The sequence below is a fragment of the Triplophysa dalaica genome, chromosome 7 (assembly GCF_015846415.1).
Source record: "Triplophysa dalaica isolate WHDGS20190420 chromosome 7, ASM1584641v1, whole genome shotgun sequence".
NCBI classification, from domain to species: domain Eukaryota; kingdom Metazoa; phylum Chordata; class Actinopteri; order Cypriniformes; family Nemacheilidae; genus Triplophysa; species Triplophysa dalaica.
Window position 1 is genome coordinate 6,200,627 of NC_079548.1, and position 25,513 is coordinate 6,226,139.

Sequence of the window (25,513 nt, forward strand, 5' to 3'; positions counted from 1 at the left end):
CATCGATGGAAAAATGAATTCCAAAGTTTATCAAGACATTTTGCAGGAAAACTTAAGACCATCTGTCCGCCAATTGAACCTTAACAGAGGATGGACGATGCAACAGGACAACGACCCAAAGCATAGAAGTAAATCAACAACAGAATGGCTTCAACAGAAGAAAATACGCCTTCTGGAGTGACCCAGTCAGAGTCCTGACCTCAACCCGATTGAGATGCTGTGGCATGACCTCAAGAGAGCGATTCACACCAGACATCCCAAGAATATTGCTGAACTGAAACACTTTGGTAAAGAGGAATGGTCCAAAATTTCTCCTGACCGTTGTGCAGATCAGATCTGCAACTATAGGAAACGTTTGGTTGAGGTTATTGCTGCCAAAGGAGGGTAAACCAGTTATTAAACACAAAGGTTCACATACTTTTTCCACCCTGCACTATGAATGTTTACATGTTGTGTTCAATAAAAACATGAAAACGTATAATGTTTGTGCAGTATTAGTTTAAGCAGACTGTGTTTCTCTATTGTTGTGACTTAGATGAACATCAGAACAGATTTTATGACCAATTTATGAAGAAATCCAAGTAAACCCAAAGAGTTCACATACTTTTTCTTTCAACCGTATATTCAACACATTCATTAATTAATACATTATATATATTAATATATATCTATATTTTCTCCATTAATCAATCATTGGAGTTTGGGTTTATTTATTAGATATTATTTAATAGAATGATCTTGCTTGTTCTATAAACACCATACACTGTGCGGTGTTATATAATTCAATTCAAATTTATTTATATAACACATAAAAATCAGAAAAAACTTGCAAAATAAATTTACTTCACTTGCTTTGCAAACTTCATAAATTTGTGAACTCTTCACACTTTGGCTACATCCAAATATTACATGGTGTAAGGCTTAGGGATACTCATATGTAGATTAATCTTAATGAGAACATTAAACTTTTCAGTATTCATTTGGCAGACACTTTTATCCAAAGCGACTTACAAGGAGTGCATATAAACATTTTCTCAACACGCTAAACAGTACTTTTAGTTTACAAAGCCATGCTACTAGAGAATTAAAGCTGGAGTAAGCAAAGGAGAGAATGTACAACAAGGTTTTTTTTGACAGACAGACAGACAGACAAAGATATTGGTTAGTTAAATAAATGCAGAACAGGTATGTTTTGAGCTGTTTTGATGCTGAAGTTCGGGGGAAGTATGTTAATTCATTCCACCACAGGGGAACCGAATGAGTAAAGTTTTTTCCAATCGATTTGGTGCCTCGCTGTGATGGAACAACCAGGCGTCGCTCATGTTCAGACCGAAGATGATGGGAGGGCATGTAGACCTGGAGCAGTGAGTTAAGGTAGATAATTTGCAATTATCGTCTGAAGGCCAGTTTCAGAGATTTAAACCTGATGCGGGCAGCAACTGGCAGCCAGTGAAGTGAAATCAGGAGGGGTGTTATGTGGTTCTTTTAGGCTGATTAAAAACTTGACATGTGAAGCTGCATTCTGGATCATTTGCAAGGACTTGACTGCATTGGTTGGAAGGCCGGCCAGTAGAGAATTGCAGTAGTCCCGTCTTGATATGACCAGAGCTTGGACAAGCAGCTGAGAGGCATAATTTGACAGGAAGGTCCTGATTTTCATGATGTTGAAGAGCACATATCTTCAAGTTCGAGAGGTTGCTGCGATGAGTCGTTGAACATCACCCCCAGGTTCCTCGCAGACTTGGTGGGTGTTATAGTTGAGGATCCGAGCTAAATAGTAAGGTGGTGTTCAATTGATACCTGGCTGGTATAACCAGGAGTTCGGTCTTGGAGAGGTTGAGTTGTAGGTATCGAATTGTAATGTTTCAATTTGTTGAAAGAGTTATCTATAACTAAGTTTTATAATTATTTATAAAATCTCAGTCACTACCCAAAGAGTTTACCTCTGTCTCACCTGAACTAATATGATAAGTACCTCCATCTTCAATGCGTTCCTCAAACCATGGACGCACCGTGCTCCGACCAATAGATGGAGCAGTTTCTTCAACTGAAAGTTGAATCCCTGTTAACACATTACATAACCATCTTAGGTTAAAGTTTTTATGGCGTTAATAAAGAATATTTATAAAACTCAATCATGTAGTAACTAGTTACACACCGATGTTCTCAGGCACACAGCAGCACAGGAATCTCCACGTTTGTCTAAGAGGTCGCCATAGGCAAGCACATGATAAATCTGTGTTGAGAAATAGTGAATGAAATTAAGATGAATGTTTAGGAAGAGAATATAAATATCATAGCAACAAAATAGCTCCAGAGACAATTGTAGTCTTGGTTTGCTAGTTCTGATCTACCTTCAGCCTTCCTAAAACGTCCTTTATTATAGTGCCTTTAAAAGTTAGTTTGATAATGTACAATGACCATTTATACAGTTTGCATGTAAATCTTAAACCTCTCAAAGAACGAAAAGTTGTCATGGCACAACCCAACTAACATGGCACTACGTAGGAAACATATACAGTACTGTTAGAAAGCAGAAGACACGGAAACCTCCGCATGAAAACAGTTTGACGCGAATAGGAATAATGTAACAATTCTGACCCGTGTTATTGATTTCCATTTTGATCTTCCAGATCCAACCTTTAAAATCTCCGTGTTTAGGTTCACTTCATGACCGTGTCAAAGAGGGGGACTTTTGGATTTGCCGCGGCGCGAAAGCGAGACACGCCTTCTACATGTTGTCGTATGACGACAGTGACGTCCGTACCCAAAAAAATGTGCAAAGTTTGTTTCGAAGACTTCGCAGAATGCGCACGCGCACGAAAACAGATTCAGTTGTGTCTAAAGCAATTTTTTCATCGCATAAAATCAACGTTAAAATTACCATTATGCATCAACGTACGCCTTTCTTGCTTTTAAAACAATGTAAATTCGGTCTGCCAGTTATGAAAATCGCACCAAATTCATTCACGTGTAAGAGACGCACATTGTTTACAGTCTAATATTACAATAAAGTATTCTAATCAAGCTAAATATAACCTCGTGTTTGCATGAGAAAAGACAATATATTACATTTCCATAGGAACTGCTTACCTTAGAAGGTTTACACGTCATCTGCGATTCAGCGTTTTATTGCAACAAGCCTTCTCCTATAAGTCACGTTACACTCCCAAACATTTTCAGATAACGTTCGTATTTGAACAGCAATTCCAACATGTTGAAGAGGATTAATGCGAGCTGCTGCTGCACTGTCACTTTGCAATTTCCCGGGAAACAGACATTCCCGCGCGTATTGCGCGCGCTCATGTCAGCCGGCGCTCTGTGCTGTCCCGTCTGCTACCAGCAGGTGCTTGCACCGTCCACAAATGTATCTGCGGGTCAATGTTAATTCTTTCAGCCGGTCCAAACAAAAGAGATGTGTGAGAAACAAAGATATATTAGCAATTAAAGGAAAATAATAATGTCAGGTTATACATAGTGTATGTGCTTACTTTTGCGTTATTCGTTTATCATGCGTACACGTCGAATGTTTCTTTAAATGGGGGCGTGGTCTGGGGCTCAGCCATTCTACGCAAACGCGTCTGATTAGTCGGTTCTGTCGACGCCCATGTAAGTGACATGAACGTCTCGTCAGTACTTTAACTGCAGCACTTCTGTCGATTTTGTTGAAGAAATGTCACTCCGCGCAGCTGTTCGTCTCTTCAGCGCTCCCGTCAGGGGGGTTTTGCAGTCCTCCAATACCAATATAAAGAGACATTACGCTGCAGTCGAGCACGCGCTGTCCGTACTGGAAACTGAGCTGGACGGTATCCGTGCAGCGGGCACGTGGAAGGGTGAGAGAGTGATCACGTCCAAGCAGGGTCCTCATATCTGCGTGGACGGAAGTAGAGGAGGTGAGCTGAACATTAATAAAGATTTATAGCCCAAAACAACCCAGTGAGTGAAGTACAAGATATTCTTTATATTTATCAGCGTGTTACGTTGGGGTTTAACATTGCACTTGACCTCCGCGCACGTTACAGAGTAAATTTACTAAAGTGATAAGAATAAACAATGGGTCTGTATGGACATTTTCAATTTAATCTAGTGTATTGTTGGACACATTCTATAGGTTGATCACTACTGTACGTGTGATCATTTTCCTTTAAATGTGACTATTGTAATACATCAACTTGTTACATCATTGCATTTGTCTTTTCTTTCAAGTTCAACTTAAAGTTAAATAAAATGTATGAAGCAAATGCATGCATAGTAAGAATTAAATAAATAGGAAACGTACATGTATTTTAAAGCCTTTTAAGGTCTTTATATTTGAGTTCAGTTTTGTAATCCTTCATCTATATTTGGGATGTCAGGTCTTGTTTGCATTTGCATTTGCATTCGGCTTTTCAGGTGCCTTCCAGTGCATTTAAGGAATACGTGTTCAACTGATATACAGAAACTTGTATTCTTCTGTTTTTTCCTACAGACATATTGAATTTCTGTGCAAATAACTACTTGGGTTTATCCAGCCATCCAGAGGTGGTGCAGGCAGGAATTGATGCCCTGCAGAAATATGGAGCTGGACTTAGCTCAGTTCGGTTCATCTGTGGCACCCAGGTTAGGAAAAACTAGTATGTTATTGTTTATTTCAATCTTTAAAGTATTGAGGCTTGAATTATTATTATGTCTGTGTTCCTAGAGCCTTCACAAGAACTTGGAACAGAAGCTAGCTGAGTTCCACGAAAGAGAAGACTGCATTCTGTACGCGAGCTGCTTTGATGCCAACGCTGGTCTGTTTGAGGTGACATTACTCATTATTACTAATGAAATGTAGAAGCAAACTGTGCGCCACTTTATGGATTGTAACATCACATCTGTACTCTTTGTTTAAGGTTCTGCTGGGTCCTGAGGATGCGGTGCTGTCTGATGAACTAAACCACGCCTCCATTATCGACGGCATTCGACTGTGTCGTGCCAAGAGGTTCCGGTACAAACACATGGACCTGAAGGACCTGGAGGAAAAACTGAGAGAATCACAGGTAAGTTGCGAGTCTCTGGCTTGGATTTTATGTTGCATGATTTGTTGAAATGTAAATAATATTTTTATTAACATTTTATTATGTGGTTCCACATGTTATAGCTATAGCTTTGCGTGAATTGAATTTTTTACTTTGTTAATGTTTTTCCACAGTCCTCTCGTCTGAGGTTGGTGGTCACAGATGGTGTTTTCTCCATGGATGGAGATGTGGCTCCTCTGACGGGTATCTGTGATCTGGCTGAACAGTATGGAGCGCTGGTCTTCATCGATGAATGTCACGCCACCGGCTTCCTTGGTCCCCGTGGCCGGTGAGTATACATGACAAATTATTGACCTCAAATTTATTTGTCTCTTTAAAAATGGTGCATAATAGAAATAGAAAGTTAATGTATGCTCTTTGTATTTCATGTTCACAGAGGAACAGATGAGCTTTTTGGGGTGATGAACAGGGTCCACATTGTCAATTCCACGCTGGGAAAAGCATTAGGAGGAGCTGCAGGTTTGTATTTCTTTAAATACCAGTCATTCAGTATTAAATAAAACACATTGTTAATATTATACAACATCACTATGGCTGATAAAGTTGAATCAATATTTATTGCAAAACAACAGTTGCATCATCTATTTGCATCGAAGACCCTAATGGCAGTTATATGTTGTTTCTCTAACACTTGGTCAGGTGGTTACACAGTTGGTCCTAAAGCTTTAATAGATTTGCTGAGACAGCGGTCTCGTCCGTACCTCTTCTCAAACTCTCTCCCCCCTCCTGTGGTGGGATGTTCCATCCGTGCTGTGGAACTGCTGCTGGCATCCAATGAAATCGCGCAGAGCATGGCGGCCAAAACCATGAGGTAGTACTGAAAGGGTGAGGTGGGGTTCTGCGGTTTTTGTAGATTCGGTTTACAGTTACACCCTTTAGATCACGTTGCTGTGTTTATCTTTTGTGAACACTAGATAAGCAGGGTTAAATTTTTTAAATGATCTGGTATAACAATTTAAGTTGACACAAAAATAATTGACTTTTGCTGGACAGTATGTATCTGTTTAAAAGTATGAATGAGTTCACTGAATAAAAAAGTAACAATAGTGTTTTGTCTGTTGTCAAAGGTTCAGAAACAACATGACCCAGGCAGGCTTTACCATCTCTGGCCAAGCTCATCCCATTTGCCCCGTGATGCTGGGTGATGCTCGCCTGGCTTCTCTTATGGCTGATGACATGCTAAAACTAGGTGATAATTCGGCTTTAAGTTATTTTGAGTACCTACCATAGGTCCAATTTCTTTGCAATAAAAATAGATTTGTCCTAAAATAGAAGTTCGGTCATTTCCTCATGTCTTGATCAAACCTCTATGACTTCCATCAAACGCTATATTTCTAATATTCTGGCCACTCTTTTATATAATAAAAGTAAATGTGAATTTGGGCTGACAAACAAAATGAATTAAAACTCACCAAGACGGCCATATAAATGTGTATAAATTATATCTTTGTGTCAAATAGAGAGTTTGGAGAGGTCATAAGGTTTGGAAAACATGGGGGTAAATAAATGATGACAGGATTGTCCTTTTGGGGTGAATTGTCCATTGAAATGTGCTCACATATAACTTTTTCATCAAGTATAAAATATGAAACAAGCATATCAGCCTTAGTAAATAGTTTGTGCGTTTGTGTGTGTCTCCAGGTGTGTATGTGATCGGATTCTCCTTCCCAGTTGTTCCTAAAGGAAAAGCCCGTATTCGAGTCCAGATCTCTGCAGCTCACACCGATGAGGACATTGATCGTACTGTAGATGCCTTCATACAGACCGGCAGAAAGCATGGTGTCATTTCCTAATGTCAGGAACACACAGGCTGAGATTGGAGGAACTGCTACAGTAGTTTTTGGAGTGACCTGTTAGAGCGAGGCTTTAGTTACATAATATATCAAAGCAAAACATGCTTTTGTGGCTACTGTGATTTATAAAGGTCAAATGTTATTCTTTTTCAGAATGAACTGAATAAATCCTCTTGTTGATGATTCATTGTTGGGGTTTTCCTGTTAATTTTATTAGACAATGAATTGTACAATTAATACACCAATGCAACATTTTTCAGCCCACCATCATTGAGATGTTGCCAAAGTCTGTTATCCTCAACCGATTCTATGAGATTGGATCTCTTTGTATTCCTACATCATACAATAAACATACTTGATTGTCACAACTAATGGCAAAGAATGTTTTTGACACACTAAAAAGGTAAAAATGAATAAAAACTTACTTTTTTGAGGACCTTGTGAGCACAGTACTGTATTATTACAAAGATATATACACCAGTCATTTCATCATTTTGTTTACTTTTGAGAAAGTACATAAACTACAATATTATTTCTTTGTGTGTATATATATATATATATTATATGTGTATGTATATGTGTATGTATATGTGTACATGTATATGTGTATATGTATATGTGTATATATACACCCATCGTTTATTTATTATTAGGAACGTTAATGATTGTTATTAAAACGGCCCAACTACTTTTAACATTCTGATATTCCGCGCCATCAGACCCACAACTTCCTCCTATTTGCAAGCTTTGTGTATTTCCCGCCAGTACTGTAGTTCAGAACCTCCTTTTCTAGTGACGTATTACGCCACAGTGTATTTCTGTCCAATGCGCAAGACGAGAAAGAGTGTGGGGGCGGAGTCTGAGTTCAGCGGAGGGCAGGGCTAAGGGTTTTGCCGCGAAAGTCAGTACTCAGTGCCTTGTGCGTCTCGGTGTCCACGTTGTTGATTGTTCCGAGAAATAATAGCAATTATTGACAAAATATAGCACTTTTTAGAATAAATATATCACTCGTAATTTATTGCATTATTTTAGAATACGCGCAAAATGTCGGGATTTGACGATCCAGGAGTGTATTACAGTGACAGTTTTGGTGGAGGAGAAAGCATCGGCGATGAGGGGGTCGTCAAACGCAGTCAGATCAAAAAGAGGTTTCGGGAGTTTTTGAGGCAGTTTAGAGTCGGCACCGATCGCACTGGATTCACCTACAAATACAGGTAACAGATATTGTTTTTTAACAAAAATATGATCTTGCATCCAGTTTTTTGAGACGCAATACAACGGGTTAGCACAACGATAGGTGCGTCCTGTGGGTAGTATTTCCTGCTGTTTGCAAATGTTATAGTTAAACTTTAAAGATATTAATTATTTATAAAGTTTGTTTTGTCCACGAATCGTTCTTTTGAGTCGGTTCTTGTAACTGTTCAGACGAACCGATCTACAAAATACTTGTGTAAGCAATGTGGAAGGGCACGTGACATGACTCTTGATGCTATTGGAATGAATCTCTTTTTTGTCAACTGATTCTTTAAACGATTGATTCGAACGAACTGATTCCTTGAACGTTATTATTCTTCAACTAGACTATAAGTAGACTAATGTACAGTTGCAAACTATTATTATTCGCGTTAGTGTTTTATTCTTCTTTTGTTCACTAATAACTGTGTGTTTTTCTTCAGAGATGAGCTCAAGAGGCATTATACCCTTGGAGAATACTGGATTGAGGTGGAGATGGAGGACTTGGCCAGTTTTGATGAAGATCTTTCAGACTGTCTTTACAAACTGCCCACTGAGAACTTGCCTTTGGTGAGACCAAGCAACAAAACAACATATTTTCAAGATGAATAAGCTTTATTTATTTTCGTGAATAAGCCATAATTCATGGGACACGCAAAACAAACATTTTGTAGCATCCATTGATGTCACTTTATGATTGACAGTTGGAAGAGGCGGCGCAGGAAGTCGCCGATGAGGTCACACGCCCGCGTCCCGTAGGAGAAGAGACCGTGCAGGACATACAGGTCATGCTGAAGAGCGACGCCCACCCGTCCAACATCCGCAATTTAAAGGTGAGCATCACATCACATTGTTCTCATTTGCTCTATACACCTTGAGGGTCCTGGTAACCGTTCCGTGTTTGTTTCTGTCATATGTCGGCAGTCGGAGCAGGTGTCACGTCTTGTGAAGATTCCCGGTATAATCATATCCTCCACGGCAGTGAGGGCCAAAGCCACCAGAGTGTGTCTTCAGTGCCGTGGCTGCAGGTCTGTTATCAGTAACATTCCTCTGCCTCCGGGACTGCAGGGATACGCTCTTCCCCGCAAGTGTAACACGTGAGTCTCATCTTGGGACGACCAACGATTTTGTTTATCTAAAAATGAGTCATTGCTGAAATACTTTTGCTCCCTTCAGCGAACAGGCGGGCAGCGTCAAGTGCCCGGTGGATCCGTATTTCATCATTCCGGACCGGTGCCTCTGCGTCGATTTCCAGACTCAGCGTCTCCAGGAAGCCCCCGATGCCGTTCCTCATGGAGAGATGCCTCGACACATGCAGCTCTACTGCGACAGGTACATGCTGAGGTTGAGTTAGTCGTCACGATGCTTTCGTTTTATACACGAGTCTTACTCTGACCTTCGTGATTTTAAGGTACCTGTGTGACCGTGTGGTACCAGGAAACCGGGTAACCGTCATGGGCATCTACTCCATCAAGAAGGTGGCCCAGACCAAAAGCAAAGGTCGTGATATGGGAGCAGGCGTTGGCATCCGACTGGCATACCTGCGAGTCGTTGGCATCGAAGTGGATACTGAAGGAGCAGGTGAGTGCCTGCAAAGCATTGTGGGATGACTTTTTAGCTATTGGTACACGTTTAGCTTCTCAACTTGATTTACATTCCGTTTCTCGCTATTGCAGGTCGTGGAGCGGCAGGATCAGTTTCCCCCCAGGAGGAAGAGGAGCTGAGGTCTCTGGCTTCCTCTCCCTCTGTTTATGAATCCCTCGCTAGCTCTCTCGCCCCGTCCATCTATGGAAGCGATGACCTGAAGAAAGCCATAGCGTGTCTTCTTTTCGGAGGCTCTAGAAAGAGGTGTGGAACAAGAAGAGCAAAGTTTAAACTTGATGTCTTTTTTTACATTTAGCTTTGTTACTTTTATGTGTTTATATGGCAAGCTATTTCAAACAATGTTATTATCTCATATTGTTTATATTTGTACCATATTTATGTAAGTTATAATACAACGAGTTCGTTTGGAGTTTAAATAACTATATTTTTGCTGATAGGGCTTTAAAAACAAAGTAACGTTCTCTGTAATTTCAGGTTGCCTGATGGTCTGACGCGCAGAGGCGATATTAATTTGCTGATGCTCGGAGATCCAGGAACAGCCAAGTCGCAATTGCTGAAATTTGTTGAAAGGTGTTCTCCGATTGGGGTAAGAGTCCCACAAGTTTTGCTCGTTTAGATGGGACTGTTCAGTTACTTTTCAACTCCATGTAGGGTCAGACTTGGAGTTTAATGTTTGTTGTCTTTTGTTAGGTCTACACCTCTGGTAAAGGCAGCAGTGCAGCCGGTCTGACCGCCTCTGTGCTGCGAGACCCTCACACTCGTGGTTTCATCATGGAGGGAGGTGCCATGGTGCTGGCTGATGGTGGTGTGGTCTGCATCGATGAGTTTGACAAGGTTGGTGTTCGATTTTATGTACGGCCATCAAGTGCACTTTGCCCTTCATACAACTTGAATTGCTAGAACTTAAAAGAAATGCTTTTTCTTTTCAAACAGATGAGAGAAGATGACAGAGTTGCAATCCACGAAGCCATGGAACAGCAGACCATCTCTATCGCAAAGGTACATCGTCATGGAAATCTCCTGATACCCCTGCAGCCCTGTGTGTTGTTTATAAACCTATGCTTCGATACGTAAAAACTGTTACCATCATTTACTCAACTTTTTGTATTTTGTAACCTGAAGGCTGGAATCACAACCACTCTGAACTCCCGCTGCTCTGTGCTGGCCGCCGCCAACTCTGTGTTTGGTCGCTGGGACGACACAAAAGGAGAAGACAACATCGATTTCATGCCTACCATCCTGTCTCGATTCGACATGATCTTTATCATCAAAGACCATCACGACCAACAGCGAGACATGGTGGGTATTTCAACACAAGCCATGGATTATGTTGTGAACGATGTGTGAGCAACTGCAATCGTGACTTGTGATGTTTTCGGTGTGGGAATGTTACAGAAATTAATTATATTTTCAGCTGTAGAGAAGTTATATTGTTCTTTATGTGTAGCATGTGAAAGCGAAAATCCACGCTAACTTCTGTTTTTGTTTTTTTAGACTATGGCTCGGCATGTGATGAACGTTCACCTGAGCGCTCAGACCCAGATGGAGGGTGTGGAAGGAGAGATTACTCTGGCCACGCTAAAGAAGTACATCGCCTACTGCAGAACGTAAGTCTGGACCTCCCTGGATACAAAACAGCTTAAACTCTTACATTTTTCAATTCAGAATAAAGATTCATTCTTGTATACATACAGAAAATGTGGACCCCGTCTGTCGGCGGCAGCAGCAGAGAAGCTGAAGAACAGATACGTTCTGATGAGAAGCGGTGCTAGGGAGCACGAGAGAGAGACCGATAGACGCGCTTCCATCCCCATCACTGTCAGGTAACTACTGACTTCACTAGCTCCTGTGCTTTTTCTCCCACAATCTAGTTCATCGGTCTCCAAACAAATTTGTTGCGTGTTATGTGGGGAATAGGCACATTTGGAGATTTGAAGTTGTAGTTAGATGTTTGTGCATTAATTGGTTTGTTCTTTGATCTTACAGGCAGCTTGAGGCTGTTGTGCGTATTGCAGAGTCTCTAGCTAAAATGAAATTACAGCCCATCGCTGGCGAAGAAGAAGTGGATGAGGCTCTGAGGCTATTTCAGGTGTCCACACTGGACGCGGCCCTCTCCGGCAGTCTCTCTGGTAAGCAAGTACAGTATGAAGCGAAGCTAGAGGTTGACTGAAATTGGGTTTACGTACCGTAAAGTAAATTTTAAATATATAACAGAAATCAATGGAATGGGGTTCCATGGGTACATACATTTTACCTATTAAGAATTTGGTAATTAACGGCATTATATTTTGGTTTAGATTTAAAGGGTTAGTTCGCTCAAAAATGAAAATTCTGTCGTCCTTTACTCACCCTCATGTTGTTTTAAACCTGTATACGTTTATTTGTTCTGCTAAACACAAAGAAAGATATTTGTAAGAATGTTAGCAATTTTCAGTTCTGTGACATCATCCACTACCACAGTAAGAAAGAAATTGTGTCTCTATTTTTATTTCTGTTGAACACAACGTGACATATTTTGAAGAATTTAGGGACACAAGCAGTTCTGGGGCACCTTTGACTACCATTTAATCTTACCTACTATGGCAGTCAATGATGTTACAGAATTGAAAATTGACAACATTCTTCCAAATATCTTTCTCTGTGTTCATCAGAACAATTACAGGTATGAAATGACATGAGACTGAGTAAATTATGTCAGAATTGTCATTTTTGGGTGAACTATCACTTTAAGGATTTTTATTTACTAGTTGCAAAAAAATCTAATTTACTTTGTAAGTTCCACACTGTTTAACTCAATATAGTAGGTCACTGAATGAGACGACATTAAATGTTTGAGCACAGTTTGATGTAATATTTCGTGATATATGCAGGTGTGGAGGGATTTACGACCCAGGAAGATCAGGAGATGATCTCTCGCATAGAGAAACAGCTGAAGAGACGCTTCGCCATCGGCTCCCAGGTGTCTGAACACAGCATCATACAGGACTTCACCAAACAGGTGTGTTGTGATTCCACAAACTAGATTACTGTTAAGCATTTCAAATTGTGTATTTTATCACATTGTGAATGAACGCATCTCTTCTTGTCGCCGAGCAGAAGTATCCAGAACACGCAATTCACAAAGTCCTTCATCTGATGATGAGGAGGGGAGAACTGCAGCATCGTATGCAGAGGAAAGTCCTGTACCGGGTCAAGTAGAGAAATGTTTTTTGTCGGGGAATATCATGAACGTCTGTTGTTTAAAAGCAGATTGATAGAGAGATGGGATGTATTTTGTATATAGTTTCCTTGCTATACATCTTCGATTGGAAAAATATATCAACTTCCTGCAGTGCATGCAGGGTTGGTTCAAAGTTGTCACAACATTTTGCTGTGTAATGTGGTTTATTAAGTCCTCAAAAAGTGAAATCCTTCATTTTGTAGGGTCATCATCAAAAATATTTTGTCCAACTTCAATGTCGTTTTGAAAAAATAAAATAAAGCATTTATGAAATGAATTTCATTGTTGGTCTTTATTCATCTCTAAATACAAGGACACAAAGTGAACATTTTACAACATTTTTTGTCCCAAGTAGCCTATAAGAAAAATATTTACACATTTTAATAGATTGCACTGTTACAGTAATATTATTTTATTGCCTTTGCAATACTAAAAGTATTGTCTTTGAATAGTGTTTAAAAAGCTTATAGATTAGATCTCCCAGTTTTTAAACAGTACTTAATATGAATCAAAAAGCATAAACTCCCATCCCAACAGTTGCTAAAGCAACACCCACACCCAAAGCAAACTGCAGAACCGGAGAGCTGGCGAAAGTATTTGATGTGATGTCCTTTCCTAAACAAAAACGGAAACAACAATGATTTTATAATGATTAAACAATAATAATGTTTACTATATCAAACTCTCAAACTATATCTAGATACTCACTGGAATTTTCCTCTGTGATACTGAGCATTTTCTGGAGATCATCAAAAACCTGTTTACAATAATATTTTCAATTCAATTGAATGCACGTCAATGATTTACTGAATTTTAAGACCTTTTCGTTTATGCAAAAAAAAAATTCCTTTCAGCAAAATATATCCTCACCTCAATGTTGAACTCGAATGCTCTCGTGGCCTCGTCCAGAACGTCCCGTCTCTCCTGCTCTGTTAAGTCAATGCAGTTCATTCTGCCCCTGTACAGCTGCTTGAATTTGTTGGGGCTCAACACTCCAGGAAACGAGAAAAATGCAACCCCTTTGTTGCCACTAAGCCCCAAGGATCTCTGGGTAATTTTGCCCAACACTTGACCTCCGGACAGGTCCCCGAGGTAGCGTGTGTAGGCGTGTGCCACCAGAAGATTTGGGCTGTTTTTGCCAATCTACAGTATTGAGGAACAGAGAGTGCTGAGTAATGAGAAATATAATAACTGTAACTTGCTAGAATTTCATATCCTCATATAAATAAGAAGGGGTCAGTATGTCAGGCTCTATAACCTCTTACCCAGTCACATTGTCATGTCATTGCATGATAATTTAAACTGTATTTCACGTTTATGCATTTGACTAATGCTCTTATAGAGGAATATCAGAACAGACATACCTCTCTCAGTCTTTGGGTGTATCTATGTGTGGCCGCAGGCACTGATATTTTCTTCCTCCATTGAGGTCCAAAGAAATGTTCCAGGTCTTCTTCCAGAGACTCCAGCCGTGCCAGCTCCTGAGGGAAATAGATGGGCTGTACTCCAGGGTGATCACTGTTCCTGTCCAGCTCCTCCTCAAGCGCTTGGTAGATCTCATACAGAGAACACAACAGGAGCTGCAAAAAACAAAAATGGTGGATGATGAATATAAACAATTGAGTTTTTTAACCTGGTTGTGTTGGCCCACCGTTGTTTTATTTGATTATTTCTTGATTTTTATAGGTGATATATTGTGTCTTAGCTATATTGTTACTCCCTTCTTTCAGGACACGACGGGATGTTTTTTGTTAAAAAAAAAACTTGATGTATACCATTATATTAAACATTTAAAATATTGTTCAGGTTCATTTCAATCTCTGTGTTGTTTCATTTATCTCAATACATACAGTACATACATAATACATTAATATCTTAATACATATTGTGCATATTATAACAATAATTATAAGAGCATTTTTTATAGCACTTTTTTTACAATTTAGCAGCTTTACAGAAAGGGAAAGTGACAAGAAAGCAACTTTCTCACAGTACGTTTTATAGTTTCTTACCTTATACTGTGTTCCTGTGATTTGTCCTTTCTGATAGTTGAGCATCAGTTGCGTGTTCTCCGCTCTTATGTGACTGTCTTTAGTTGCTGCTTTAATCTGCTCGGACAAATCACTGTTGAGAAAACATAACAGATATTCATTAACACTGTTTAATTTCCGTTTCATTTAAAGAAAAACAATTGTTTGCTGACAATAAATTTCACACAAAGTGAGACTATTAAATGGTCGTTCAGAATGCAAGCCATAAGGTTATGTGACTATCAGACATCTTTCCCTAGTCATTTGTGCTGAAATAATATTTGCTTTGTGATTGGTATCAGTACTTGTTAGTTTTAAAGGGGTCATATGGCATAAATACCTGTTTTTCTGTGTCTTTGGTGTGTTTTAAGTTTCCCATGAATGTATTAGACATGTGTTGGAACAAAAGATGAACTCTATCTACAAGCAAATGCTCGCCCAGACCTGCCTGAAACGCCTCGTGTAACCACACCCCCACAAATCTACGTCATTTCGTGGTATGATTTGACTAAGACCGCCCAAATCTATACGCAAGTTAGGTTGGCACTAGTGAGGCATAACATTTCCGTCACACGCTGGCAGTATTAGACCAATCACTACAACTGGTTAACTGGCCAATCAATGCACAGCCTTTAAAAAAAGTCTGCATGCTTCAGAGAGGCGTTGCAAAGAGGAGATACAAACATGCAAAGTATGTGGAAAATACCTTAAAACGTGAATACCCATTGCATTACATCTAAAACAAACAATAATATTCATATATGCCGTGTGATATGTCCCCTTTAATATTCACTGATTGGTGAGTGGAACTGCAAAATGCATTTTCTACAACTATCTTCAACAAAACTGTCTTAGTACAACTCTGTCTACTTGGTGTCCTTTCATAACAGTATTTTTAACAAACATTTATATGAGTTACATAGTTGTTTGTATGACTTTGGTATAATATAAATTATAAAGCCTTTTTACCTGTTAGGGCTGTCTACTGGTTTGTTCTTCGAAGATTCCATTCCTAAAAAATAACACATTTATTATTAAATATAGTTACTTTCCATAATAATATCTTTTAAAAAATCTACCAAATCTTTACCTGTGCTGTAGTTGAAGTGACTTGTTAAAAGTCTTAAGGTTCTGTTCTCGATGTTTCTGTTAACTCCCTGACTGCTCTGCTTCTTTTTATATGTAGGCTACGTCCTTCCCATATGACCCGCTAGATTAGTCAAATAGGAAGTGAAAATGTTGATGCAGTTTCCCTATGCTTGTGCAAACCATGACTGGACAGAAACCTGCAACAGTTTCTCATGACACAACAATGAGAATCACATGACGTCTCAAAAGCCACAGATACGATGTGATAAAGTGTAAGAAAAGTGTTTGATTTAATGTGTTTAGTCACTAATGTGTATTAGAAAGAATGTTAGTAAGTGCTATTTAGTTGCTGTTGATGTTCAGAGCGACTCAGTATTGTCCACAATGATTTCATGACTATACTGTTTTCCTATTGGTGTGCTGCTAAACATGACACAGCATAGACTGATTTAAAACCATGACTGTGCTGTTTACTGAACTCTAGGACATATTCAGAGCTCAACTCAGACATATCCAGTGATTGCTAATGTCTGTTTTTTCAATGATCCTATGAGGTTTCATAAATGTGTTACTTGTGGCAAACATTTTCTTTTAGGATCAGTAGATCAGTTTGGATCGGAGTTGGAGAAACCTTTTTTTAAGTGCACACATTTATTTGCTAGACAGAGAAAAGGTCCTTTTCTGACATTTCAGGCCACACATTTATATATGTAAGATAATAGATAATATGTAAAGAAATCATTTATATAATAATAATTTATAATAATAATTAGATATTCATTATAGTAGAAAAAAATATATTGTAAAAAATATTTAAATGGTTAACACTTCATTCACAAATCAAATAGCCTACCTGAAATAAGTTATGGGCTGTGTTACATTTAATACTTGTATATAAGCTATAATAATACCATGTATTCTAGGTTGTCTTTATTTTTCATAACCATACCTCTTTTTTCCACTAACTATTGCCTAAATGTATATAAATCTGCTTTGAAAAATGCAAAAGTGCAAGAGTTTCTACACACTAAATCCCAACATGCCCCCAAGCGATACAAGTCAGGAAGACCATTCAAGTGGGCGTGAACATAGTGCACCGTTAACCACGCCCATGGTGTATTTCATTGGCTCAGTTCTGATGTCAATCCGTTCATGACGTCAAAAGTACGCTCTCCTCTTCGAGTAGGACGATGTTATGAAAGCCGTGCAATCTCTAAGATGTAGTTTATACAATTCCTGATATTTATTTTTCATTTCGCTGCCATTAAAGGATCGTAAGAGCAGCAGTAGCAGGCGGTATGTTTGTTTGATGACAATATTTACACTTGATAGTGTTTTTCGCGCTTACATGTGCTGGATGATGCAGCAACACATACGCCTTACGTGACTAAGTTACATTAGCTGCAATGTCTACCGTTAAAATACTAATACTAATAATACGTTATTTTAATAATATGATGTTTTTGTAATATGGTGGGACATTTAATGCTAGTTGTGCATTAGGAAAAAAATGTTTTTAGATAGTTTAATTTATTTTCAATAAAACATATATTGAATTAATACACTGATTTACCTTTATTAATTGTTAATAACAACAGCTAATCCTTTTCGTTTAAGTCTGGTGTTTATATTTCTACCCGCAGGCCTCATGAGTCCAATTCAGCGTCTCATCTGGCTTCTATGTGTCCTGGACCTGGTCTTGGCCAGTTCTGGTTCTGATTCTCATGGCAGTAATGACACACTGAGCCATGAGTACTGTGTGCTGGGAGCCGGTCCCGCTGGGCTCCAGATGGGATATTTTCTCTCCAGGAGTCAGAGAGATTACATCATACTGGAGCGAAACTCTGGACCGGGCAGCTTCTTCAACAAGTGGGTGTTGAATCTCTGATTGATGTTTTAGTGTATGTGAGCTAAAATTATTTTTACAAGGAACATATAGCATTACAATCTAACAAAGATGACAAATGTGGAGTCAGATCAGCTGCACACTTCATTCTATCATATAGAAATGAATCTCATTGCTTACCTAAATAGGTTGCAAACATTATTTCATGTTGCCCTAAAAGGGAAAATATAAAGAGATTACTGAAGTCACTCTTGTTTTCTTGCGTTTTTTCAGATATCCTCGCCACAGAAAACTCATCAGTATAAACAAAATTTACACCGGGAGGCGGAACAGAGAATTCAATCTGCGCCATGATTGGAACTCTCTGTTGAGCGACAGATCCGACCTTCTGTTTCAGCGAATAAGCAGAGAGCTTTATCCCAATGCTGAGGACTACCCACGCTACCTCTCTCTGTTTGAACAAGAGCTGGGACTGAAGGTTAAATACGGAGTTGATATCGCTAGAATTAAAGCATCAGGTTTTCGTGGAGACCAAGGCTATATCCTGACCGATCAGAATGGTGTCCGTTATCAGTGCCGGTGAAAATTCCTTTAATTATTTAAACACATTTCAATAGTGTATATCCTGTTTCTTATCTATTTGTCACACTTTTTTGCATGTAGTGTCCTGCTGGTGGCCACTGGCCTTTGGGTTCCACAGCAGGTGGATTTTCTCGGTTCTGACCTGGTGGAAGGTTATGAGTCTATTCCAACCGATCCTGAAGAGTTTAAAGACCAGGCTGTGTTAATCCTCGGGAAGGGAAACTCTGCCTTCGAGACGGCACAGAGCATCTTGGGTAGAGCTAGCCGGATTCACCTGTACAGCCCCAGTCCCGTACGACTGGCCTGGCAAACGCACTACGTTGGGGACCTCAGGTATCGAATTTGAGACCTTGTCATACTGTATCCTCTCTTAATTTCTCTTTAAAGGGCTAGTTCTGTTGTGTAATTTCTAATATTAACACTTTTGTTTTCAGGGCAGTGAATAATGAGTTATTAGACACATATCAGCTGAAATCTCTGGATGGTCTAGTAGAGGGAAGACTGGACGATATTGCCATTGTCCGTAGGGTAAACAATGTGGGAAAAAGAAGGACGGGAAATAAAACAAGTGGAAAACCTCTAAAAGCAAAAGAGCAGCTTTATTTAACTCTGTCTGAACTTTTGGACAACCAGAAAGGCAACAAGAGTTCAAACGTCACGGCGCAAAATCTACCTGGGTACCATACTGATAACTTCTCACTCAGACAGCCGTATGACCGAGTGATCCGATGCCTGGGCTTCCGTTTCAACTTTTCCATTTTCGATGGGTAAAATCAAACTTCTACAATATTTTTGATGAATAATGTTCACAAAAGCAGCCACGCAGAAGATGCTCAGCCTCTCATTATATCGACATGTTTTTCAGATCTGCACAACCCCCTCAATGCAGTGGTGCCCGAGGCCGGCTGCCAGGGGTAACAGCCTGGTACGAAGGCAGAGGGACGCCCAACCTGTTTGTGCTCGGCACGGCGGCCCACTCCAGAGACTATCGTCTGTCAGCTGGAGGGTTTATTCATGGCTTTCGCTACACAGGTAAAAACACTTCGCGTTTTATGACAAATTCCGTTGTCCGTCACACATGAATTAGTATTAAAATACCTCTTGCTACTGTAGTACGCGCTGTTCATAAAGTCCTGGAGCAACGTTATCATAACAATGCTTGGCCCGCTACAAAGTTACCCATCAGTCAGCTGCAGTCATGGATTCTTAAAAGGGTGAATGAAGCTTCAGGGCCGTACCAGATGTTTGCACTACTGGGAGACATTATTCTACTGAGTGGGTAAGAAAATATATATTTGTGAGTTGCATATATGTGTGTGTTTCAAATAAAATTAAATACAACTTTTACTTTCTAGGTCTCACTGTGAATATTTGGAGGAGTTTCCTTTACAGGGCCTGTCCCAGCTGTCTGCACTGTCTGGGCGTCATGTTACAGAGCATGGGCTGCTGGTCTTGGTCATGCAGTATGGACAGAACCACACCGATACACTAGGACCAGGTCGGGCTGAGTCAGAATGGACCAAAGCCTGGAGGTCCAACTTCCTCCATCCAGTATTGTACTACTACAAAACACTACCTACAGGTGATTTATGTTCCTTCTGGAACTCTGTTTGTGATTTATGGAAATGCACAAAATGCATGATTAAATAAATGTTCATATTTCTTCCACTATTAAAGAATAATCATGTAACCTGTATGTTCCTATAGAGAAAGATATGAGACAGCGTCCAGCAGGTTGGCCCCTCCCACGACCAGAGGCGGTGCATCACATGGTCGAGGACTTCTTAACAGAATGGGATCAGCCCATATCACACAGTCAGCCTCTCAGACGCTTCCTCGAGTACAGCCTTCAAACTGACCTCAGACCCTTTTATGCTGGTCAGTATATTCAACGTACAAAGGCACAGTCGTACCAAGATTCACAATGATTCTTGCAGAAAAAATTCTGAACATATATTAGGAAAGTGAGCAGGGTCAGTACTGATTTTGAGGGACTGACACTATTTGGATATTTAATAGTTCAACTGACTAAATATTTACATTGGGGATATTTGATGTGCATTTAAAAGTGTCTTATTTCTTTTTCTTCAGAATCCTGTTTCCTTATGTCCCTCACCAGTCGTAACCCACCCGTCTTCTGTCGTCAAGGTTACTTAAAAAAGCAGGGCATTTTAGGCAACAGTCACTTACGGCAACATGCCCGTGAGGCAGGACTTATGCCAGATCATCAGGGAGATGTTCTCCCGGACACATCAGTTCCCGAATACCTCGCACATGCTGGTGCTGCTGTCCTATCGAGGATCAACTTTGACCTTTGAAGGCTTCAAGTCTTATGAAACCTAAGACAATCAGTTCTGTTTAGTCTACCTCCAAGTTCTCATGGTACCTTTTGTAAACCGCTTTTCCCAAATTTTGAGATTATGAACATATGTTCCATTCATGCTTAAACGAGTCAATAAGACTATTATCACACCATAGTTTTTATAAGCCAAAGTATTGCTTTGTGTATTGTTTTACGGTGTTGAGTTTGGTGTGCAATACCATGCATAACTTATTTTTTACTGTTGTCATATATATAATATTTTCATGAGAGTGCTTAAAATGTTTAAAGGATAAATGTATTTATAAAAAAGTCGTCCAATATCCGAGTATGTGTTTAGGAATGATGTTGAAAATGAAATCACTGGTGGAAATGTAAATATTTTGCTGGTGTATACGTATATATAATAATAACATACATACACTGTTTGAATATCACTTTTTATTGTATTATCTGCTAATGGGTCAATGACGTGACATGTATTTTTTGTGTCCAAATTCATTATTTTCCTAAAAAGAATTTGAATAAATACATGTCATATATCAAATGGATCTACAATATGTCCTTTATAAGAAACCCTTTTCATTTTATTGAAATTCAATAGATTTTTTGAGTTTTGGTGTTTGAAAGACCAAAAATGTCAGGTGGTGCGACCGTCCGAACATACAAACAGAGAACAAAACTGAGAAATAAATGTTAATTTTCTCAATAAAATTCTTAATAAAATATTTTGGCATGATTTTATGTTAAATTTCTTATATATGAGGGGAAAAATACTCAGTGCTAAATACATTAAATGTATATTATTTTAAATTAATATATGGTCGCACCACCTGACATTTTCTTATTTGTCATTGACCCTAATACAGAACATATAACATTGCATTGCACCATATACTTTACATGAAAATAAAAGAGTTTACGGGATTCAAAACATACTGTTGTAGTATCTTTAAAATAGTTTATTTATTTATATGTATTTTTCATACAAAATAATGTATTTCATTGTAAAATCTCTTTCTAGGATTTAAACGCGTTGATTACGTTGCCACAATACGTCCTCTGATTGGACGAGGAAGCCCTAACAACCTCGATTCTGATTGGCCGTGTTAAAAATCAGTTATCCAGAGTAAGCAATGCAAACGCATTTTACTCAAACCAAGCTGATAACATGGAAACAGCGCCATTTTGGCTCAATTGGGGAACGTAGTTCACTGCTGCTTATTACAATACGGAACGTTTTTGTTTCTGCGTTATATTAATACATCGCTATGGACAGTTAAGCAGCGTTGTTTGTTTAACTTAACATGTGGCTAAAAACGCGGTCCTGAAGAACCGCACTTGTGTGAAAATGCAGAATTAGTTTTAATGCTCTGATGGTACCGACATCTCACACGCTGACAGTGACATTTGCCCGATAACGCCTTATAAACATGGAAGGGTCGAGCCCGATGGTTGAAGCCGCCTCGGATGGTGACCGGTGCGGAGACAGCGAGAAACGAGAGGAAGAGACGCCGATGCAAGCGGCCGCGGGTGCGGTCGGGTTCAGTATCTCGCGTCTAGACACACTGAGCGCGCTGAGACTGAACCGAACCCGACCGTCGGCTGATAAGGACCTCCGGTATCTGCATTTGTTATGGAAACCCGGTGAGCTGCTGCAGGCGGGACGGAGCTCGCCGGGTAAGATCACCCCGAGCAGGGTGAAGCGGATGGGAAGAGTCCGGAGGAACCTGGGGCCCGTTGGGAAAGACCTGTATGGTGGGTGGATTTCGTTGTTTAGCATTTGATTCAGAGACCTGACACTTGGTATGCAAACTGCAATAGGCCTACTGTATATGAGTTGTCATATTTTGCATTTCCTGTAGCTCAACAGATAAAGCATAGTGCTTTAAACACTAAGGTCATGTCAGTATGCACGTAAGCTAGTGATAAAACCTTTTGGTTCGTGCATTCGTTCATTTTATGGCTGTAAAATGTAATAAAGTGTCTGTTCAAACCCTTAACCACTGCAGTATCTTGAGGTGGACTGTCAGAATGCTGATATCATGCACTGCGAAGCATTTCATTGTCAAAATTTGGACCCTTTAACCATTGGTCTCACCTGTTGTTGTTGTTTTTTCCTCCAAAGCTGTGAAGAGACTTAGAGAAGCCGCCAATAGCAGCGACATTGACACTGGTAAGTATCATCACATTTACAATTAAGTTAAACTAGGATGAAAGGATCTAATCTACAATGCGGTTATAAAATGCTCACTTTTATTCTGTTTCAGTTCAAAGACTTCTGGAGGATGGAGTTGATCCTTGTGCCGCCGATGACAAGGGCAGGACGGCCTTACACTTTTCTTCCTGCAATGGAAATGAGACTATCGGTATGCTCTCCTTTAACATTACTGTCTATTGGTGTATGCTATTCTTAAGAAAAATCCATGAAGTTTCACTCAAGAGATTTTCATTGAATATTATGATTTGCACAGAATTAAGGTGACATTAATTGTGAAATAAAACAGACATTGTTAACTTTTCCTAGTAGCTTTCCATGTGAAATGCTATGCAAATGCAAATGTGTTTTATTGGGTTATATAATTACGATTGTTTTTTCTATAATATAGTTAAGCTATTGCTGAGTTCTGGAGCAAACCCAAACCAGAGAGACAGCCTTGGAAACACACCTCTGCATCTGGGTAAGAATTTGCATCACGAAATTGGGAAATTATTTTTGGTTACCTCATGTTGTAAGACTCTCTACATCTATCCATATGAGATCTTCGATATGTCTGATACTCTGGAAATGACTGCCTGTACCTTTTCTGTTCTATTTATCGAATCTAACCTTGTCCTGTACAGTACAGTGAGTCCTTTGGAAATTGTTTGCTTAAGGTGTATTTATTTTCTACAGCTGCCTGCACCAACCATGTGCCTGTTATCACAACCTTACTCAGAGGAGGTAAGATAGGCTAAACCGGTCTGTTGTTAGGCTGCATAAATCTTTTCCTTTTGAGTTTTTGCAAAAATATTAAACTTCAGGCTTTTCTATAACCCTATCTGCAAACTGAATTCCGTGTTTTACCTGTAGGTGCCCGTGTTGATGCATTGGACCGTGCTGGCAGGACACCGCTACATCTTGCCCGTTCAAAGCTCAACATTTTACAGGAAGGAGAGTCGCGTAGCATAGAAACGCTCAGAGGAGAGGTCACACAGGTGATTTACAAACACCTGATATACTTTAGGTCAACATATTATTTACCCAGATTTCTCCATACATCCCTTCATACACATTGAAAACCTCGGTATAACTGTAAAAGTCTTAATATGTTTGACTACAAATGTACAATATACAGTAGGGGCCACTAACATGTATTCGTACCGAACCTGACACGAGCTGTCGAGGGGAAAATTCCAAAGTGAAGTTATCATTCCTATGCCCTACTCCCTTCGAAGGGCTGAGCCCTTGTAGTTTACACTTTGGAGTGAGCAGGGCATTTGCGTGCCATTATGTAGACTTTGGAAAACACTTGGCAAAGGAAACAAAGTAATTTCCTCATTATCTTCATCTGGCATGTTCCTGTGACAACAAAGCATTGTGTCCGTAGGAGTAGGACATAGGAATGATGACTATATTTGGAATGTTGCCTGTTACGGTTCGGTACGTATACATGTACCGTAACACCCCTATATGAAGTATTAAAGGAAGAAAACACCAAAACTGGTTAAATTATTTTGGTACGTTATATTATGTTATATGGGCTTTATATTAAGAAATGCAAAAAAAGAGCTTCAGTTTTTACTCCAAGCACTCCGACAACTCAACATACGTACAAACTCTTCAATACATTTTTAATAGTAATGTTTAATAGTAAGCGTCAGTTTTCCTAGGTTGGACTGGACATCACTTTTGGCCACTACTGTGTGTACTCAAAAAGACCCTCATCTCATTACCTCTGAATGTGTTTGTAGATTATTCAAATGCTGAGGGAATATCTGAATCTAATGGGGCAGAATGAAGAGAAAGAGAAACTAGAGCACATCTCCAATCAGCTACAAAACACTTGCACCAGAGAACAGGTAAAACATGCACACACCCCAAACTGAAGCGCATGGAAGATCTTACGAGACGACCTACTCTGTCCTCATTCTCAATCGAATCGGGTTTTGTGTATGTTGTGTTATTTTAAAGATAATCTTTAAAGCCGTTTCATTCTAATGTGTTTCACAGGTGGACGTGGTGACCGATTTACTCGCCAGTTTTACGTCTCTCAGCATTCAGATGCAGAATATGGGAGACCGGTAGAGACGAATGTGAGAGCGGCCAGAGAACTAGAAGGACGATGAGGGTTTGGCTAAGAAAAGCTATTTAAAAATGACATGCCTATATAAAGCACAGCTGCATATGATACTGGTTATTTAAATCCATGTTTCACTGAGAAATACTGCATTGCCTTGTATTTTATTGTTTGTTCTTCGTTCCTGCTACTTATGCCTTTATTGTAGCCAACTTTGTCGCCGTTTACTGTAAACACATTTTGTAAGTGACCAAAAAACTGCCAAATAAAAGATGCCATTATTGTAAAAGGTCTCTGTTTGAGTTTGGAGTGATGTGACACAACATTGACACAGGAAACATCCTTGTTACAATTATATCACTTTTAAAGAATAAATATAACGATGCTTATCTTAATAGAGTTTTTTTTTTAATAAAAATGGGGACTTTCATTGTTGTGATACACTCTCTGCTCTC

At 39.5% G+C, this 25,513-nt stretch overlaps 5 protein-coding genes across 5 annotated transcripts; 4 read left to right on the top strand and 1 right to left on the bottom strand.

Moving 5' to 3' along the window:
- The first annotated feature begins 3,524 nt into the window (after window positions 1-3,524).
- gcat (glycine C-acetyltransferase) lies at window positions 3,525-7,221 on the top strand. Its single transcript, XM_056753983.1, has 9 exons — window positions 3,525-3,893; window positions 4,469-4,599; window positions 4,682-4,783; window positions 4,875-5,021; window positions 5,174-5,328; window positions 5,437-5,519; window positions 5,700-5,871; window positions 6,128-6,249; window positions 6,702-7,221. The coding sequence occupies exons 1-9, from the start codon at window positions 3,674-3,676 to the stop codon at window positions 6,851-6,853; spliced, it is 1,284 nt and encodes a 427-aa protein (XP_056609961.1). The 5' UTR covers window positions 3,525-3,673; the 3' UTR covers window positions 6,854-7,221.
- Window positions 7,222-7,739: 518 nt separating this feature from the next.
- On the top strand, window positions 7,740-13,188 carry mcm5 (minichromosome maintenance complex component 5). Its single transcript, XM_056753745.1, has 16 exons — window positions 7,740-8,067; window positions 8,530-8,656; window positions 8,791-8,919; window positions 9,011-9,183; window positions 9,263-9,418; window positions 9,498-9,667; window positions 9,763-9,934; window positions 10,166-10,277; window positions 10,382-10,525; window positions 10,625-10,690; window positions 10,814-10,990; window positions 11,186-11,298; window positions 11,386-11,514; window positions 11,678-11,820; window positions 12,562-12,689; window positions 12,788-13,188. The coding sequence occupies exons 1-16, from the start codon at window positions 7,898-7,900 to the stop codon at window positions 12,887-12,889; spliced, it is 2,211 nt and encodes a 736-aa protein (XP_056609723.1). The 5' UTR covers window positions 7,740-7,897; the 3' UTR covers window positions 12,890-13,188.
- On the bottom strand, window positions 13,185-16,155 carry hmox1a (heme oxygenase 1a). Its single transcript, XM_056753746.1, has 7 exons — window positions 16,032-16,155; window positions 15,911-15,953; window positions 14,924-15,035; window positions 14,276-14,491; window positions 13,782-14,054; window positions 13,620-13,668; window positions 13,185-13,526 (listed from the first exon to the last, which is right to left on the bottom strand). Exons 2-7 carry the CDS (start codon window positions 15,949-15,951, stop codon window positions 13,420-13,422), a joined length of 798 nt encoding a protein of 265 aa, XP_056609724.1. The 5' UTR covers window positions 15,952-15,953; window positions 16,032-16,155; the 3' UTR covers window positions 13,185-13,419.
- Window positions 16,156-17,205: 1,050 nt separating this feature from the next.
- Window positions 17,206-21,648, top strand: foxred2 (FAD-dependent oxidoreductase domain containing 2). Its single transcript, XM_056753158.1, has 10 exons — window positions 17,206-17,326; window positions 17,674-17,899; window positions 18,150-18,455; window positions 18,540-18,791; window positions 18,893-19,225; window positions 19,324-19,490; window positions 19,572-19,737; window positions 19,814-20,040; window positions 20,166-20,336; window positions 20,550-21,648. The coding sequence occupies exons 2-10, from the start codon at window positions 17,679-17,681 to the stop codon at window positions 20,774-20,776; spliced, it is 2,070 nt and encodes a 689-aa protein (XP_056609136.1). The 5' UTR covers window positions 17,206-17,326; window positions 17,674-17,678; the 3' UTR covers window positions 20,777-21,648.
- Window positions 21,649-21,941: 293 nt separating this feature from the next.
- ankrd54 (ankyrin repeat domain 54) lies at window positions 21,942-25,453 on the top strand. The gene is made up of 8 exons (XM_056753113.1): window positions 21,942-22,536; window positions 22,907-22,954; window positions 23,049-23,147; window positions 23,388-23,459; window positions 23,675-23,722; window positions 23,852-23,976; window positions 24,733-24,840; window positions 24,992-25,453. The coding sequence occupies exons 1-8, from the start codon at window positions 22,212-22,214 to the stop codon at window positions 25,064-25,066; spliced, it is 900 nt and encodes a 299-aa protein (XP_056609091.1). The 5' UTR covers window positions 21,942-22,211; the 3' UTR covers window positions 25,067-25,453.
- The last annotated feature ends 60 nt before the right edge of the window (window positions 25,454-25,513 follow it).